This window comes from Acanthochromis polyacanthus, chromosome 1, assembly GCF_021347895.1.
Source record: "Acanthochromis polyacanthus isolate Apoly-LR-REF ecotype Palm Island chromosome 1, KAUST_Apoly_ChrSc, whole genome shotgun sequence".
Classification (NCBI taxonomy): Eukaryota; Metazoa; Chordata; class Actinopteri; family Pomacentridae; genus Acanthochromis; species Acanthochromis polyacanthus.
This window is the reverse complement of record NC_067113.1, coordinates 16,934,622-16,950,158: the sequence shown is the minus strand read 5'-3', so window position 1 is coordinate 16,950,158 and position 15,537 is coordinate 16,934,622. Positions and strand designations below refer to the sequence as shown.

The window sequence follows — 15,537 nt, the reverse complement described above, 5'->3', positions numbered from 1 at the left end:
TGCAGCAACAGAAAGAGATTAATACGCCTTCTGTACCTTTTCTGCAAACAGCAGCATCCGCCTCATCTTCTTTAAATACTCCTAAAACTGAGCTAACCTGTTGTTGTCCACGTAACGGATGAGCATGGGGTAAAAGGCGTACAGGTCCCTGCAGAGAACGGCAAACTCATCCAGGATGAGCAGCTCGGCCTCCTGGGTGTCTCCTTTACTGTCCGCCTTGAGGAGCTCCTCCTCAGCCACCACCTTCACCGTCTTCTTCTTTAATTTCTCCAGTGTGGGGAGGAAGTGGCTCTTTAGCAGGTCTGCACGGGCCTTGCCGATGATGGGTTGTACATAAACTGAACAGTAAAAGACAGAGAAAATATAGTTTTATCATAGTTGCTTGATTTCATGTAAAATGATGTAGCTCAAGCTTTTTTCCAAACGACGATAAACTACACTACTGCTTTAACCACAAATGCTTCTCACTACCTTTCCTCTTTGAACAATTTCTGTTGTATTTAAAAAAAATGCAGATTTTAAAGTCAATTTCTGGAAGCTCTATGCACTGCGATGCTTTTATGTTGATGTTTAGCAGGCATTACATTGGTCATCCTAGTTTAAAATTAAGACATGCTTGGCCGAAAACTAGGCATACATCTGTTCATTCTGCACCGATCTTTTCTCATCACTAAGCTACAGAGCACTGAGTTGCAACCACTACTTACCTGCAATTCTCTTCATCCAAGAGGCCTCATCGATGCCCAGGTTGTTGTTGAGGATCTTGAGGATGTTGCCAAGAATGAGGCTGAGGTGCTCTGAGGTGACGGTGGTGCAGCAGATGCTTCCCCCGCTGGCTGGCTGGTTTTCAGGACCCCTCTCCCACCAGTAGGACAGATAGTTACACAACATGGGCAGCACCACCTCGATCACATGGGGCATCTCTGTGTACCGTGCTCCGGACTCAGCCATGTCATTGATGTCCTTCATTAACCCGTCCAGCCGTGGCATCCCAGGACAGACTTCCTCCACTGAGTCTGGTATTCCTAGGACTAAAACACCACAGGGCACAGACATGTGATTCCATCCATTTCTCAACCAATACATTTATGTCTCTTGCTATATCTTTTAAGAATAGAAAGCCTTTTAGATGATTTAATAAACGCTTGTATAATTAGATAACTACAAACGACTTACTGGCTCGTTCTCTGGCACTCTTGGTATTAAAGACGGAGCAGGGGTTGTACGTGTTGAGCAGCGGCTCCAAGAAGGCTACAGGCATAGCCCCAGCCAGAGTCGCCAGACACTGACCGAGTGCTGGCAACTGCCTGAGGGTCACAAAAAGAGTCAGTAAATGCCAGTGTGCTTCCTTACCAATTAAACAATACAAGATTTAAGCTGAGGATACCTTTCGACGTAGATATTTTTCCCAGTGCCCAGTGCATAGAGGCTGGTCAGGATTCGATAGCAGGACACTTGGACATCATCCACTGGGAGAAGAAACAAAGAAAAATCAGGAAAGAGCAGGTGGAAGTAAAGTTGATGATGAAACAGCTGTTTCAGAAAAATTCTCAAGTGACAAATGCATTTAAAAATGCAGAACAGTGTTTTTCCTTTATGCTAATCAGTTTATCTATAGGTCTATATTTTTATTAGTTCATTTCTTAACAGCTCAGTTAAGTCTTCTGGATATTTTCAAGGTGCGATTACCATCTGCTGTCACTGCCACTCATGTTGCGTCAAATCTTCCTTGTGGCTCTGTAATCCCGATTTACGCTATGATTAGGCCTGATTTTCAGATGCAGCGCATTTTCCCCACAGAACTGACCGTCACAAATTACATGACCTCAGTAAATCCAGTGGAATACATGATTAACCTCTGTTAACATCTCTCCTGCCATTATAGGAAGAATCCTCTCTTGAATGCGTAACCAGTACGAAGAGAGAGACACGTCTTGCAAATATTGGCTTAACAGACACAAACCGCTCAGTGCACCTGTTTGATAAATCCAGCAAATTTCTAGGGACAGAATGAGTGAATCTACTCTTAAGAAAAATGTGCAAAAAACATTTTAAGTAACCAGCACTCAACATGGTCAGTAGTTAAACAAAATGTGTTTTAGTCATTTTAACTATTCGTGTGTATCACTCCATAATACTGTATGGAAGCCGAATTGATATGAACGCTGCATTCTAAAGCACTGAAGAAAACTCATGTGTTACAAGCATGTTATGATGTATTACAATTAACTTAAAGCTGACACTTGAGTATTTTCCAGCCTCTCCAACAACATGTTTGATCATTTCTTTGCTGTCAGGACTCACAAAGCAGGTCGACTCCAAAGTGGTGTTGAGTGATGTGCTCAAACAGAGCAGTTAGGATGGGGAGCAGAGCTACAGTGGTGTAGTTGATATTCTGCGACACTCCTTTCATCTGCGAGCGGGAGTGAGTGAACTTCCCCAGCTTCAGGTTCTCGAAAGTTTTCTCCAGGTCCTCTGCAGCGTTCTCAAAGAAAGTCCTGAGCCCCACCCTCACCATCTCTGAGCCCGACTTCATCACTGTCCTGTTGGAGTGAACGAGAGCGTGATAAATGACTGAAACCCAATGAGGAGATATGCAAGGGCAGGGCTATAATAAACCACTGGACATACCCCTTGGTATGCAAAGGACAATGCTGTTTACCCACAGCAGGACACGCTCACATATGCAATTAACTTCACTCTCACAGTCACTGAAGGTTTTAGTCATGAAATATGAGATGTGAGTATCAACCTGACCGCCCTCACACTGAAATATAAATGATTTATTTCATGAATTAGGAGAATATTTAAATCCAAGGTGAGTTTGCCAGTGTTGGAGCTTAGAAACACTATATGACACTGAAATAGCACAATGCATTAATATGATTAGTCTGTCTGTTTTCAGCATTTCACAGTTCATAACATTGGTGAATGAATTACCCATTGTTAAGTGTTGTGTCCCAGAAGAAAGGAGAAATGAAAGACAGAGTCTTTGGGCTTCAGCTGTAGCTCTTCGGCACAAACAAGACACAATAATACATTGCCAATTTAGCCTCATTATGTGTGAGCAGCATTAACAAACAGTACATTGTCTCTAAAGAACACTATGAGCCTTGGGCAACACGTGCTGCATGAAATTTGTGCTGCTTATTTAAATGCCAGTGGAGGCGCTTTGTTAATGCCACCACTTCCCATAAGACTCCACAATTCTAAATGTTTTAAAAGAGAACGTTCATGACAAATATGCTACTCTTGAGGATCCAACAGAGGTTAAGTCCACTTTACAGTAGAACAATATAAATGTCCTAATAAATTTATGTTTAACCACAATCATTATTAAACATTTTGACATTTACCATTTTTTCAACTTTTCACTTTAAGAAGAAAAATCCCTTTTGTTTTGCACTCTGCCACATTTGAACCCACCTTGTGTCCAGAGTGTGTGCCAGGATATGCAGACAGCTGACCATGGTGGTGGAGTCACTTCCTGCAAAACACCACAAACACAATAGTTCTCGTTAGGATGTGAACACACACAGTCACCCACATCTAAAGACTTTCTTTGAGCCTCTCTCATGACAGAGCTGAGCTTGTGGTCAGCCCACCAGTGGGATGTGCAGGTTAAGGTTTCATTTAAATGTGTTAAGGTCAGTGGATCAATGTTCAGTTCACCACCTGGGCTTGATGTAGGATATCCACTGTAGTTAAGGGCAGAGTGGTTGAAGTAATGAAATCAGGGGTTTAGCTGACTGATTTACATATGAAAACCTCAAAATCTAAATAATCAATGATTATTTCAGTGGCTGAAAGGAAGCTGAAGTTGCTGTTGTTTTAAACAGTAGCAGCACTATGGGAAATATGCTTACTGTTTCTTTTTTGTTTGTTTGTTTGATGAGAAAATAGAGATCACTCTCACTTAAACAGTCAGCAGCCAGTTAGCTTCGCTTAGCATATAAAATGATTTGCATAACTTCATATAATCTATAAAAATTTACAAGCAGCTTGATTTTGTTAGGTCTGGAGCAAGTTAAACAAGACGTTTCTCCGTTCGTTGTTAATCGGTTTCTGGCAGTAGCTTCTTATTTATTGTACAGACATGACAGTAGTATCAATCATTTAACTCTCAGCAAGAAAGCAATTAATTTTATGAAATGTCAAGCTATTCCTATAGGATTTGACTCTGCACCTTCATAGATAAATATTCCATTAATTTATTGTTCAGTGTGCTGTTAATAAAGCCCTAAAGACATGACATACATGTATAAACACACATGCACATGCATTCCTGACCATTCAGAAGGGAACAACTTACCAAAGAGAGAAATCCTATGTCTGACAAGAGCTGCCAGTTTACAAAACAGGCTGCAGACGTGCAGAATAGAAACAGGGAAGAAATCGCAAAATCACAGTGAGTAAATGTTTCTGTAGAAGATTAGTAATTAAGATTAGATTAAGCTTTATTTGCACAGAGTACAAGTACTAAGTCAATGAACTACATCTCATCTAAACAGAAGTGCAAAAGCAGCAGTAAAGTGCATATTATGCTGTGTTGGTATATAAAGTATGTTACAGTATAAACAAAAGGAAGAGTATGGACAGAGTGGTATTCATGCAATGAGTGCATGAATATAATAGATGTGGATATGCTTTAAGTACAATATAGGATTATAACACTTCAAAAATTTGAGCAGAGAAAGACAACCAATTAGCATCATGCTGCATTGCTACGTGGAAGTGAATGTGTGTGTGGGTACCTGGTGACCATCTCCTTCTCCTTGTTGGAGGCATAACCACTGCTGCTCAGGTTTTTATTGGGGGAGGAGAGGAAGTAGAGAGAGTGGTTCTTGAAGTACTGGTCGATGAGCGGGAGAAGAACCTGGAGGAGGGCAACGATGATGACAAGAGCAAACCAGTGTAAAGAAAATAATATGTTAAAGTTTTAAGCATTTATGCTAAGCTGTATCATATGACTTCCTTACTTTGGCAAAAAACTTGATTTCTTGTTCATGAGGTGATCTGTCTGTTTTTCCACTGGCAGCCATGGCCTCTGAATTGAGAATATAAAAAAGATGTTTACCACCGGTAAACTCTTATAAGTCTTTTTAACGTCTTTAGTCTTATGTAATAATAACATATGTGAGAGAAAAGTGTGACAGCTTTCTACAAATGTACATACCTAAATGCGAAATGAATTCCTGGGCTGAGTCAACATACTTGAGCAGCTTCTTGAGGAATTTATAGGCAAACCTTTTCTCCATAGAAGAGGAATCCTGCTCCAAGTCCTTCAGACCTCTGCAACATAAGAAGACATTATCTATAAATTAATATTTTGACAACACTAAATTCCTTTAATAGCATTTGATAAAGGACTCCATTGACTACTGATGGCTATGAAGTGGTGTAAAGACCTTAATGTAATATCAATGACACACATTGGGCGTATTGACCTTGTGATGCTATAACCATTAATTTGCAGGAAGCGGAAAAGGTCTTGAGCCTTCTCTCGATCACGGGCTTTCTCCTTAGCTGTCAGCGTGTCGTAGGGCACTAGAAGAGGGTGTGTCCCTCCACCTGAACAAAACAAACAAACAAACAACAAAGTTTTCAGATGTAATCAGCAACAGTGTGTCTCCCTGCCTAATGTCTGTGTGAGGGCAAACGGTAAAATAGAGTGGTAGCATTGCTCAACTGAACCTGTTTAGTCAAAACCAGCTGGACAGACATGTGCACATACGGCGTAGCACTTATAACCCATACAGAGTCTCTGTCTGTCTGGTTTGCAGGAATCTTTGTGATGTAGGCTGTGCATTCATGATTGACTTCATTAGCAAATCACCTCTGCTTCCAAGGTCACTTTTTTTCTTCTTGGCCCAGATGTTATGGTAATTTTCAGCCACCGCCTCTACAATCCCCTTGTATCAAAGACAAAAACAGACAAACTCAGCGAGAAGCACATCTCGCCCACGCTACTCATTGGCATTCAGCTAAGACTGCTTTTGATCTTGTATTCAGCCTGAGATCGTTTGATATAATAAAAGGGAGAAGTACAACAAAACAAATGTGGGGTCACTCACCTGCAATTCCCTGGATAGAACCACGTTGCTTGTGTCTATCGGGCTCGGATTGAAACCGTTGGCCTGGAAATAGATGCAGATTTACAGTGAAACAAATGAACACTTGGACAACAACAGATTGATGCTCTAACAACATTTGTTAAAAGATTATTATGTGTCTTTGTGCTTTCAATCTATTGTGGAAGGAATTTGGCAACAAAATCAGCTTTGTTTTCCCAGTAAATAACTGATCAGCTTGTTTTCAACTGCATACAGTAGCAAAGTTGTTAAAAGTCACTGTGTGAGTAAAAGCAGCCTAAACTCAATTAACAATAGTAATAAGTATAATGGTTAGTAACAGGCAATGAATGAGTAATTGAAATTGTTTTCAGAAAGTACAGGTAATGATTATAATTTTAAAAATAGCTAGAAAAATTGCTGAAAAAATTAACATTAGCTAAGAGTAAAAAGAAGTCACAACAATTAGCTATCTAATAGTTAAAAATAACAAAAATTAGGACGTCAAATATTTAGCTAAAAGTATTTAGCTAGCAGTGACGCTTAATATTTTTGAAAAGTTAGCAAAAATAATGAAAAAAACAGTAGAAATAGCTAACATTAGCTAAAAACAGTCAGAACAGCTAGAAATAAATGTTTAAAAAATTAAATGGAAAAGAAAAAAACATTGTAAAGTAATTCGCTAAGGGTAATAAACAGCTGAAATAGTTAGCCAAAGGTAATGCTAATGCTAATTTTCAAATTGCTACAAATACATCTTGAAATAGCCGAAATAAATTTAAAAATTGTGGAAAAGTTGATAAAAAGTAAATAAACCAGTGAAAAAAGTCATCTAGAACTTACCGGTAGGCAATTTACAATAGCAAAAAGATGGAATAAACTGTTGAAGTCCAGCTTCTGTTTATCCATTTTCATAAAATTAATAGTTTTGGATACAAGCCAGTTTAAAATCCAAACTAGATGATGATGATTTCTGCATTTTAATGGCACATTTGTTCAAGAGAAAAAAGTATGTCATAAAAGATGAGATTTTTTCCAGGCATTAACATCACTGACTTTATCTACATTCTTCATACTGGAGATGAACAATTTTCAGGAGACTTGCTTTTATGACCTCTTTTCATTGCGTATTATACGTCAGCCATGATGCATTGTGAACCTTTTACAACACAATATTAATGCTCTGGTGTGATGCAACAGCAATGAATTTTATTTTTGTTTCCAATTTTTTTCTGAGACAGAAACATTAATCTTTTGTGCTTTACCTGTGAAGCCTGAGATATCTTTCTCATTTTCTCACTCTCCCTCTGTTGAGACATGGTCTCTCCATCCTTAGTCCTGTCGATGCTCCAGCCCATTGCCAGTATACTCTTCAGGGACTCTCTTATTGGCCATCTGTAGATCTCCTTCTCCTGATGCACAGACACAGAAATGAAAGCAAAGAATATACCCAGAAGCCTTAGTCTTTACATCATCTCTTCAATATTATTCAGTATACTGTACCTTCTCTGTAAGGGCTTTATAAGTCCTGAGCTGAGGGTGAGTCTTCGCCTTCTCATCCACACAGTCTCCATATTTCCACCCCAGCAGAACCTGAGGCACAAACAGAGAAGGTGAAAACAATCCTAATTGCCCTCAGAGTCCCTTGAAGATAAGATTTATTATTTGACAGACTGGAAAGATCAAGCACACACAACAAATTACAGAGTTATGGTACATTCAGATCTTGCTGTTCTCAGCTCTTGCTAATTTTTTTTTTTGACAGATGCAACAATGCAAACTAAGCAGCTGGCACAAAAGAGAGCAGAGGTCTTCCGCTCAGAGACTACCACAGTTATTGTCAGCATGCCCAGAGTATCCCTTTCGTTTATGACAAAAAGAGGCATTACCAAAAAGGTAAAACTGCTGTGGTACAGAAATAAAGGAAAACATGGAGATATTGATCTGAATTGATTGTTCCCACTTTTATATGGCTGAAAAGCTTTCCAGGTGATTATCCTGCTGCACAATATTTCTTCAAGGTGACATTTTTAGTGTCCCATCCTTTTTTTTACAACACTCATGACTTGCTCTGAGTCAAATAGTGCACCATTTAATACCCATTTCCCCTGGTGGAGGCTCTTATCTTTGGCCTTACCTTCTCTGCAGACCATTTCTCATGGGAGTGCTCGGCGTATTTGTTGGCAAAATGCTCCAGCTTCTCTGGAAGAGCAATGCTAGAAAAAAATTGCCAATTAGTCTACAAATGTATGCAAATACATGTTAGTGAAGTCATGTGCAGTTGTGTTGTACATGTCATTACAAATGTAATTAGGCTGATTCTTTTTTTCTCATAGATGTCTGGCTCTGAAATGGCTTACTTAGCAGTATTGATGGGCTTAGGGTCAAAGTTGCCCTGAGCATCTACAGACACAGGCTTTTCCACAGTGGTATTAATGGAGGCATCTACGTAGTCTGGTGGCAAAGCTCCAGCTATGGCACTGAGGCAAGGCATGGCCATCTTGAATAGCTCTGGGTCATACTTCTGCATGGGGAGAAAGAGAGAAGAAAGCTTAAATGTAAAAATGTATCTCTAAAATGTTGTTTGAGCAGATCTCTGCAGCTAGAAATGTTACTTAACAAATGTAAAGTAATGTATTTAGTTGTTCGTTAAAGCTAAATAAAGCCGTACAGCCACTCTGTTCCGGGAGAAACAGCACAGCGGCCAGCGGAAGAGACGCTAATGAAGAATTATTCTAAAAGCTGAAGAACCACTGCCCGAGAGGCTTTGGATCAATGATGGCTGTCCAGATATTGATGTTTTCAAACCGGCCCTTTGCACAGCCTCCTTCCATGAGCGGGCATTTAGAGAGATGTGCTGAGTTCAGCCATCTGCATCGCTAACAGTCCTCAAGGTATTTGAACCAGCGAGCCCTCTGCACACATACATGTTGATTGACACTGTGATGGATTAGCTGACGTGAACTGTTTTCTGTGACACACTCTATTATTAAATGTTGTTCAACAGGAGGTAGATGTCAACCATTTCTCAAATACATGGAAATGACCAGTATGAAGTCAAAATGAAGAAACTATAAGGAATCTAAGTAAGAGATAAAACTGATATTTTCCACCTCACCCTCTGGGACAGAGAGTCAAACACTCCCCAGAAGATCTTCTTGGTGAGTAGAAGTTCATCCTCAGATGCTGTACCGAAGCTACCCCAGCCCGACGGGAGGCAGTAGAACTTCCAGTTCTGCTCGTAGTGGTTGGTGAGCAGCTGGAGGTCACAAAAAGGGGAAAGGGCAAGACATAATAATAAATATAGTGAGTTTAGACAGCTCAGAGTGTTTTCAGAGACGGTTGATCAGCATGCATGCATAATAAAGAGCACCTCAAAGGGAATCACTTCTCCCATTCTGAGTACAAAACATATATAAAATGTGTACATGAAAGTGAGGAACAACTCTGTCTTCCATTTCACAGGCCAGTCACAATCTATTACAGCTCCAGCATTTCTCTCCTGTGGCCTGACAGATGGAGTGGAGCAGTGGAGCCAACAAACCTGTAATCACACAAGTCCAGTACTTCATCCCCTTGTTTTCCCTCCTCGAGCTGCCCACTTCTTGCACACCAGATGATTAACACCACAGGTGTGATGCAACTGTACACTTCCGAATGTGTGTGTGTGAGTGTGAGAGAGAAGTGAACACCAGCTATGTTACATTAAAAGTACACCCTCTCTTGAGTCAGTGGAAATAAGCTGTAGGTAGCTCGCCACCAAGTTGACAATCTAAAAAACTGGGGGAGTAAAGCGTAACCAAGCAGCGACCACACAGATAAAGAAGAGGTTAGATAATGTAGAAAAGAAGAGGAAAAACAGTAATTGAAACAACAGAGATTAAAAGTAACCAGCAGATAATGAGAGAGGCCAACTAAAAGTGAGGCATGCAGGCAACGCAACAGGAGGAGTGAGATAAAGGATGACAAAGGGATTTAAAGAGAGTGAAAGAAGTGAAGAAATTGTTGCCCACCCTTAGAGGCATCTTGCAGTAATCAGTCAGCAAGGGCACATCAAAGACGAGGCGGCGCAGGAGCTGCTGCAGCATGGAGGGACGAAGGTGCCTGCAGAATAGGGTGAGACAGAGATAAGAGTGCTGCTGCCCAGGGCTGCCTTTAAACAGGACATCTTCAAACTCTGACCAATTCTGTCGCATTGACTTGGAAGAATATTTGTGGAAACTGGGCTCTGACTTACAGTAGAATTTCCCTAGAAAGCTGATAAAATATGCTGCTAATCTTTGCTTTTCCTGCCAGGTGAGATACGAGTGTTGGTGTACCATCACTGGCTAGAAAAAGTTAGAAAAGTTTGTTCTGCTCCTTACTTGCAAACAGACAGCAGGCACTCCTCTATTGCATCTCTCTGCGCCTTGGTCAGTGAACGTCCCTTGGAAAGGCGGTAGATAGTGTGCAGAGTGGAGTCGATGAGGGTGGCGTAGTGTTCGGTGCCGGCAAAGAGAGGGGCGCAGCGGGTGAGGAGGGGCAGCATGGCCGAACCAATGTAGCGGTTCATAGCCAGCGCTGTCTCTGTGGTGCACAACCCATCCTGTAGCGAGACAAGATCATGTTAGCATTTGCATGTTATTTAATTTAAAGTGAAACTACCGTGTGTAAATTTAAAATAACACTTTTGCAAAAGAAAAATCACATGCTGCCAGTGCTTTGTGGTTAGCCTTTCTTGAAGTGTTTTGACAATGTAAGCAAATGTTACAAAGATTTCCCATCTTTATCTGTGCTACTGCAAGCAGAACCAGGTAAAATTACAACCCCAAAGACCTCAGGTTCTCGCATATGCATTAAATAAATTAACGAATGTCTGTCAGCGTAAACAAGACTATGTTTGCATAGATGAATCAGAAATAACAGCCATGGGTTGAGTGATATTCTTTGCTGTTGCCACATTAACAATGTTGAAAAGGAAAGACATTAGCTTTAGGGAAGGCCAGCGCTAAAAACAAAACAAGTGTGACAGAGGTCTGAGTTGTTGCTAAAGGCTCTCTTCACTGTCGAGGAGATCACCAGACCTCAAGCACAAGCTCACAGAATAACCGACTTAATTGCTTGCCAGATGCTGAAAACAACTTTCTTCCCTTGTGTGTGGCTGCGCTTTAAATAAACCTTTTGAACAAATTACATGATGATAGATTCATTGTATCTGAAAGTGTGCACCAGATGTATTTGAGAGTTTGGGTTAAGCAATCCAGCATGTACCAATGATTTAGTTCATCTACTTAAAACTCTATAAACTTTTTTGATAAATAAGAGTACAGAACAATTACATTAATCAAACATAATGAAACTAGAACCTTGGCTTAATGAGCAGCTCCTCATTAGTATAAAAGGATCCCAATAGTATTGATCCTGAAACTCCTTGATGAAGTTCATGTTACAGTGGCTGGCGATTCATTATGTCTCTCCCACGCTGTTGTCAGGTCTGCCTACCGTATCCAGAGTGGTAGCAGCCCTCAGGTCAGGCAGGAAGCCCACTTCGAGCAGGTGAAGCAGAAAGCTCTGGTCTTCGATGCCGTACACTCTGTCTAAAAAGAGCACCATGGGGGCTTTGTGGTCCGGACAGAAGCTGGCGGACATGTCAGGCTCTGTCACCGACCCATCTGAGACAGATTGAGACAGACAAATGAAGGTAGAGCATCTTGAACAGCATAATCTACGCAGGTGTGCAGTGGAGGAAAACCGAGGGAAAAGCGTACAGTACATAATGGCAAGTCTTTTCTGATTATGGGAGTCATGTGTATTCATTAGGCAGCAAGCAGCAGTTTTCTGGTGCCGGAGCCTCAGATCGCTGTCTTCACTCTTGGCCTGCTGACAAAGCTTGTGTGGCGGTGCTCACAGCAGCAAATTTAAGAGGCGAGCCTTGCCATGCTTATGCAGATCAATCAATAGAGCAAGACAGCTCGCTATACAAATGATCTGGCTTACTCAGAGCTATGGGAGTGCGCAGTAAAGCGTTGTGCTGATTAAAAAGGCATGAGCAGTGAAATGAAATCAATAACTTTCCACTTTGCACTGAATGCGCAGAGTTTCGCCACCACTGTGTTTTCATGTTTGCTACATATCCTGTCATAGCATGCAAATGAGAAGCTTCTGTTGTCTGGAGAAAACATCAAGATGTTATTAGAGTGAATATGCTGACCAGCACCTTTGTTGATTATGGGCATTTTGAGTGGTATGCTGATGATTCCTACAAGGTCCTCAGTCGGAACCAGAGAGCGCAGGATGGCACGGATACGCAGAGCTTCACCTTTCCCCTTGTTGATGAGCTGATGACAGAGAAAGCAAGAAAATTAGAAAACAACAGAAGAGTTCAGGAAAAACAAGAAAAAATTCACAGCTTTTTTACAAACATACATGCATCTCAGGGGCGCAACGTCCCAACAGGTCAATGAGTGCAGAGTAGAAGGACATGATGGCGTTGCCCATGTGGACCACCTCCTCCTCGTCATCACCGTCAGCAGACCTAAGAGTGGGAAAAGGGAGGAGACGAAGCACACAACCTGCCTTCAGGAAGAACAGCTTTAAAGGACATCATGGCTAAAATGCAAGACAAAGGGGATCAGTGGCTAATCTTCAAGGTAAATCCTTAACACTGATTTTATAGGGTTTGCTTGATTTTTATGGCTTACACATCAGAGCTGACTCCCTGGACGGAGCCAGGCAGGTCCAAAGCAGGCGTCTCAGAGATCTTAATGGCTTCCTTCATGGCAGCCAGGAGGCCGTTCCCTCCCTCTCCCCTCAGCGCAGGTCCGAAACACTCCGGACGACGGATGAGCAGTTTGACCACGACACTGGAGTTCTCCTCCACACTCTCTCCTGGAAGACAAACAAAAAAGATCATATATGAGTGCATACATACATAGAAAATACATAATATCAGCAGGAAAATACAACACATTCAACTCCTTCTTAGCCTTAAAACTCTAGCTAGATTATTCATTATTCTGCATGTTTAGATAGAGAAACAATACAGGAATAAACAGAAAAAGAGTGAGAAACAGAATTAAAGAGAGACTGGATGGTAACAGTAGTCATACCATTGACAAAGACAGCAAACCGCAAAAAGGAAAGGTAACGCTCTCCCTCAATGGGATTCCAGCCGATGTCTGGATAACCTTTAGCCAGGAGCATTGGGCAACTTTGAAGACCACAGCCAGCCAGGTAAGTAACCACCTGCAGAGAAATTACATATATCACATCACATGTAGCCAATAAAACATATGCAACCTTGAACTGTCCAATCTATCTTTTAATTTGGATATCATTATCTTTAAACACAATTCTGCATATGTAAAGTCCCTTTTTCAACTGATTTTCTTCCTGATTATATAGTAAATGAATCTCTCTCTCTCTTTTTTTTTTTTTATACCTTATCCAGATCAGGTTCTTCCAGTGCCAGAGCCAAGCCGTTGTTGTCCATCACTGAAGAAGCAGCCACATCCAGAGGAGTGGAGCCCCTCATAGCTGGAGAAGCTAAACGAAAAAATAAAGCACACTTATACTCAACTTCTTACAGCTAGTTCTATTCTATTTTATACTAATACTAATATATCTAGACAACTAAAATGTGCCTGTGTGAACACGTCAACTGATGCTAAACAAACAGCAGGGGGTGGTATTTCCCCTCCTTCAGGTTTCACCAGGAGCTAATGTGCCAGCACAGAGTTAGTTCGGTTTGCACCAGATACTTCAGCTATATCAGGTTTAATAGAGTTTGTGGGAACCAGCTTATGTAGCACTGTGCTCTCAAACACATTGGTACACTGTGGTTATTGCTTATATGCTTTCAAATAACTGTTTTTCTTAGGACTTCATTTTGATTTGATTTATAGTTAACTTTGTGCTACTTCATTCGTAAGTAACACGTGGAGTAGTGTAGATATGCCTTCATATCTGGGTACAGGGTTGTGTACATCTAAGGGAGACACTCTCATGCACACACATCTTTCAAGGTGTGAGGCTATTATACAGACGGGTGACAAATTAAAGGAAAAACTGGAAACCCTACAGCAATGGGCTTCAGTGACTTTGTTTGTAGTGGGGGGCATTGGGTTGGAAAGGTTTGGGTCCACTTGTCTCTTTAGAGGAAAGCATCACTGCAGAACTGTAGTATCTGATCTGAGACATGCATTACTTAATAAGTTAGTAGAATGGAATCTGTTTTGCCTGTTGTAGTATCTGACCAGCAACTTGCGGGAAAACATACATTTCCTTTTTCCCTATGTAAGTAGGTAGTGTCTGATCTGAGATGTGTGTTTCTGTTTTGGGAATGTTTATGTTAAAGTGGCTTCTGTGTCTGGGAGATCGTAAAGTGAAGTGGGGCCTGTCATTGAAGGGAAGCCATATGTTATGTTAGGTTTCCATACCTGAACCTATATCAGTGAGTGCCTTCTGTTATCCTAGAAGAGAAACCCTGCACTATGCTGACTTAGGGACACATCCTGTTTCTCGCCACAGTCGTCAGATGTTGAGCTCATATCCTTCACCAGAAGGGTATAAAATGACCACTAGCCCATCATTCTGGGAGATGTTCGTATTGGCTGTGAATCTCCACAGGCAAACCATGGGGCCTGTTCAGATGCTGTCTTTTTTTTAAAATAATAAAATCATATTAAAAGCAACAGTGTCACCAGACATGTTATTCAACATCGGCACATCTAAGAGAAACCACGACAGAAGAATACAGAGTTTTTCTGTGACCAACTTTATTCTCAAATAAAATACACTACCAGTCAAAAGTTTGGACTCACCTTCTCATTCAATGGTTTTTATTTAATCGTTTTATACATTGTAGATGTAATACTGATTACATCAAAACTGTAAGAGAATACATATGGAATTATGTTATAAAAAAGCGTTAATCTTCAATATTAATCTACAATGTAGAAAGTAATCCAAATAAATTAAAACCATTGAATGAGAAGGTGTGTCCAAACATTTGACTGGAAGTGTATTTCTATCCTGACAAAGTGGTCTCTTCCCAGATGACACTGTAGCCACCCATAGGGCAGGAGAAGTCACCAAATGGTTTGGTCGACATGAAAATGATAGGTTGCCAGATCTTAACCCATATGAACACTTACAGGAGATGTCGGACCAACAAATTAGATATTCCGTCAGTAGAGTTCAACAGACTTGGAGTGTCAGTGCCAAGGAGCATTGAAGTTGTTCTGGCGGCACAAGTTACCAAACACTTTTCTTAGAAACTTTATGCTAGTTTTTCCTTTGATTTGTCACCCATCTGTATGTGAGAACAGAAGAACAGAACAAGTCTGCTGGTGGCCAAAGGGTAGTTACAATGCATCACCAATATTAATGAGAGTGCTGGCAGTTTTTGCAACTCATCTTTCATACATTCTGGAGTTCATTTTATAGATATGTTTGGGTCTTTCTAAAGGAGAATATGGCAACCACT

The 15,537-nt window shown here is 40.9% G+C and overlaps 1 protein-coding gene across 5 annotated transcripts in view; it reads right to left on the bottom strand.

Moving 5' to 3' along the window:
- LOC110965537 (actin, alpha cardiac muscle) overlaps positions 1 to 15,537 on the bottom strand; it is a 215,229-nt gene that overhangs the window by 24,443 nt on the left and 175,249 nt on the right. For all 5 annotated transcript variants that reach the window (XM_051955608.1, XM_051955615.1, XM_051955625.1 and 2 more), the window contains 26 exons: positions 13,492 to 13,595; positions 13,160 to 13,295; positions 12,752 to 12,938; positions 12,477 to 12,585; positions 12,268 to 12,388; positions 11,553 to 11,722; positions 10,436 to 10,656; positions 10,085 to 10,175; positions 9,190 to 9,330; positions 8,432 to 8,595; positions 8,209 to 8,287; positions 7,575 to 7,664; positions 7,337 to 7,483; positions 6,075 to 6,137; positions 5,837 to 5,912; positions 5,448 to 5,571; positions 5,177 to 5,292; positions 4,980 to 5,047; positions 4,755 to 4,876; positions 4,313 to 4,362; positions 3,427 to 3,487; positions 2,305 to 2,543; positions 1,388 to 1,469; positions 1,177 to 1,307; positions 708 to 1,031; positions 98 to 338 (listed from right to left, as the gene is read on the bottom strand). In XM_051955608.1, the coding sequence (XP_051811568.1) occupies positions 98 to 338; positions 708 to 1,031; positions 1,177 to 1,307; positions 1,388 to 1,469; positions 2,305 to 2,543; positions 3,427 to 3,487; positions 4,313 to 4,362; positions 4,755 to 4,876; positions 4,980 to 5,047; positions 5,177 to 5,292; positions 5,448 to 5,571; positions 5,837 to 5,912; positions 6,075 to 6,137; positions 7,337 to 7,483; positions 7,575 to 7,664; positions 8,209 to 8,287; positions 8,432 to 8,595; positions 9,190 to 9,330; positions 10,085 to 10,175; positions 10,436 to 10,656; positions 11,553 to 11,722; positions 12,268 to 12,388; positions 12,477 to 12,585; positions 12,752 to 12,938; positions 13,160 to 13,295; positions 13,492 to 13,595 (3,457 nt within the window). The remainder of the gene's footprint in view (positions 1 to 97; positions 339 to 707; positions 1,032 to 1,176; positions 1,308 to 1,387; positions 1,470 to 2,304; positions 2,544 to 3,426; positions 3,488 to 4,312; positions 4,363 to 4,754; positions 4,877 to 4,979; positions 5,048 to 5,176; positions 5,293 to 5,447; positions 5,572 to 5,836; positions 5,913 to 6,074; positions 6,138 to 7,336; positions 7,484 to 7,574; positions 7,665 to 8,208; positions 8,288 to 8,431; positions 8,596 to 9,189; positions 9,331 to 10,084; positions 10,176 to 10,435; positions 10,657 to 11,552; positions 11,723 to 12,267; positions 12,389 to 12,476; positions 12,586 to 12,751; positions 12,939 to 13,159; positions 13,296 to 13,491; positions 13,596 to 15,537) is intronic.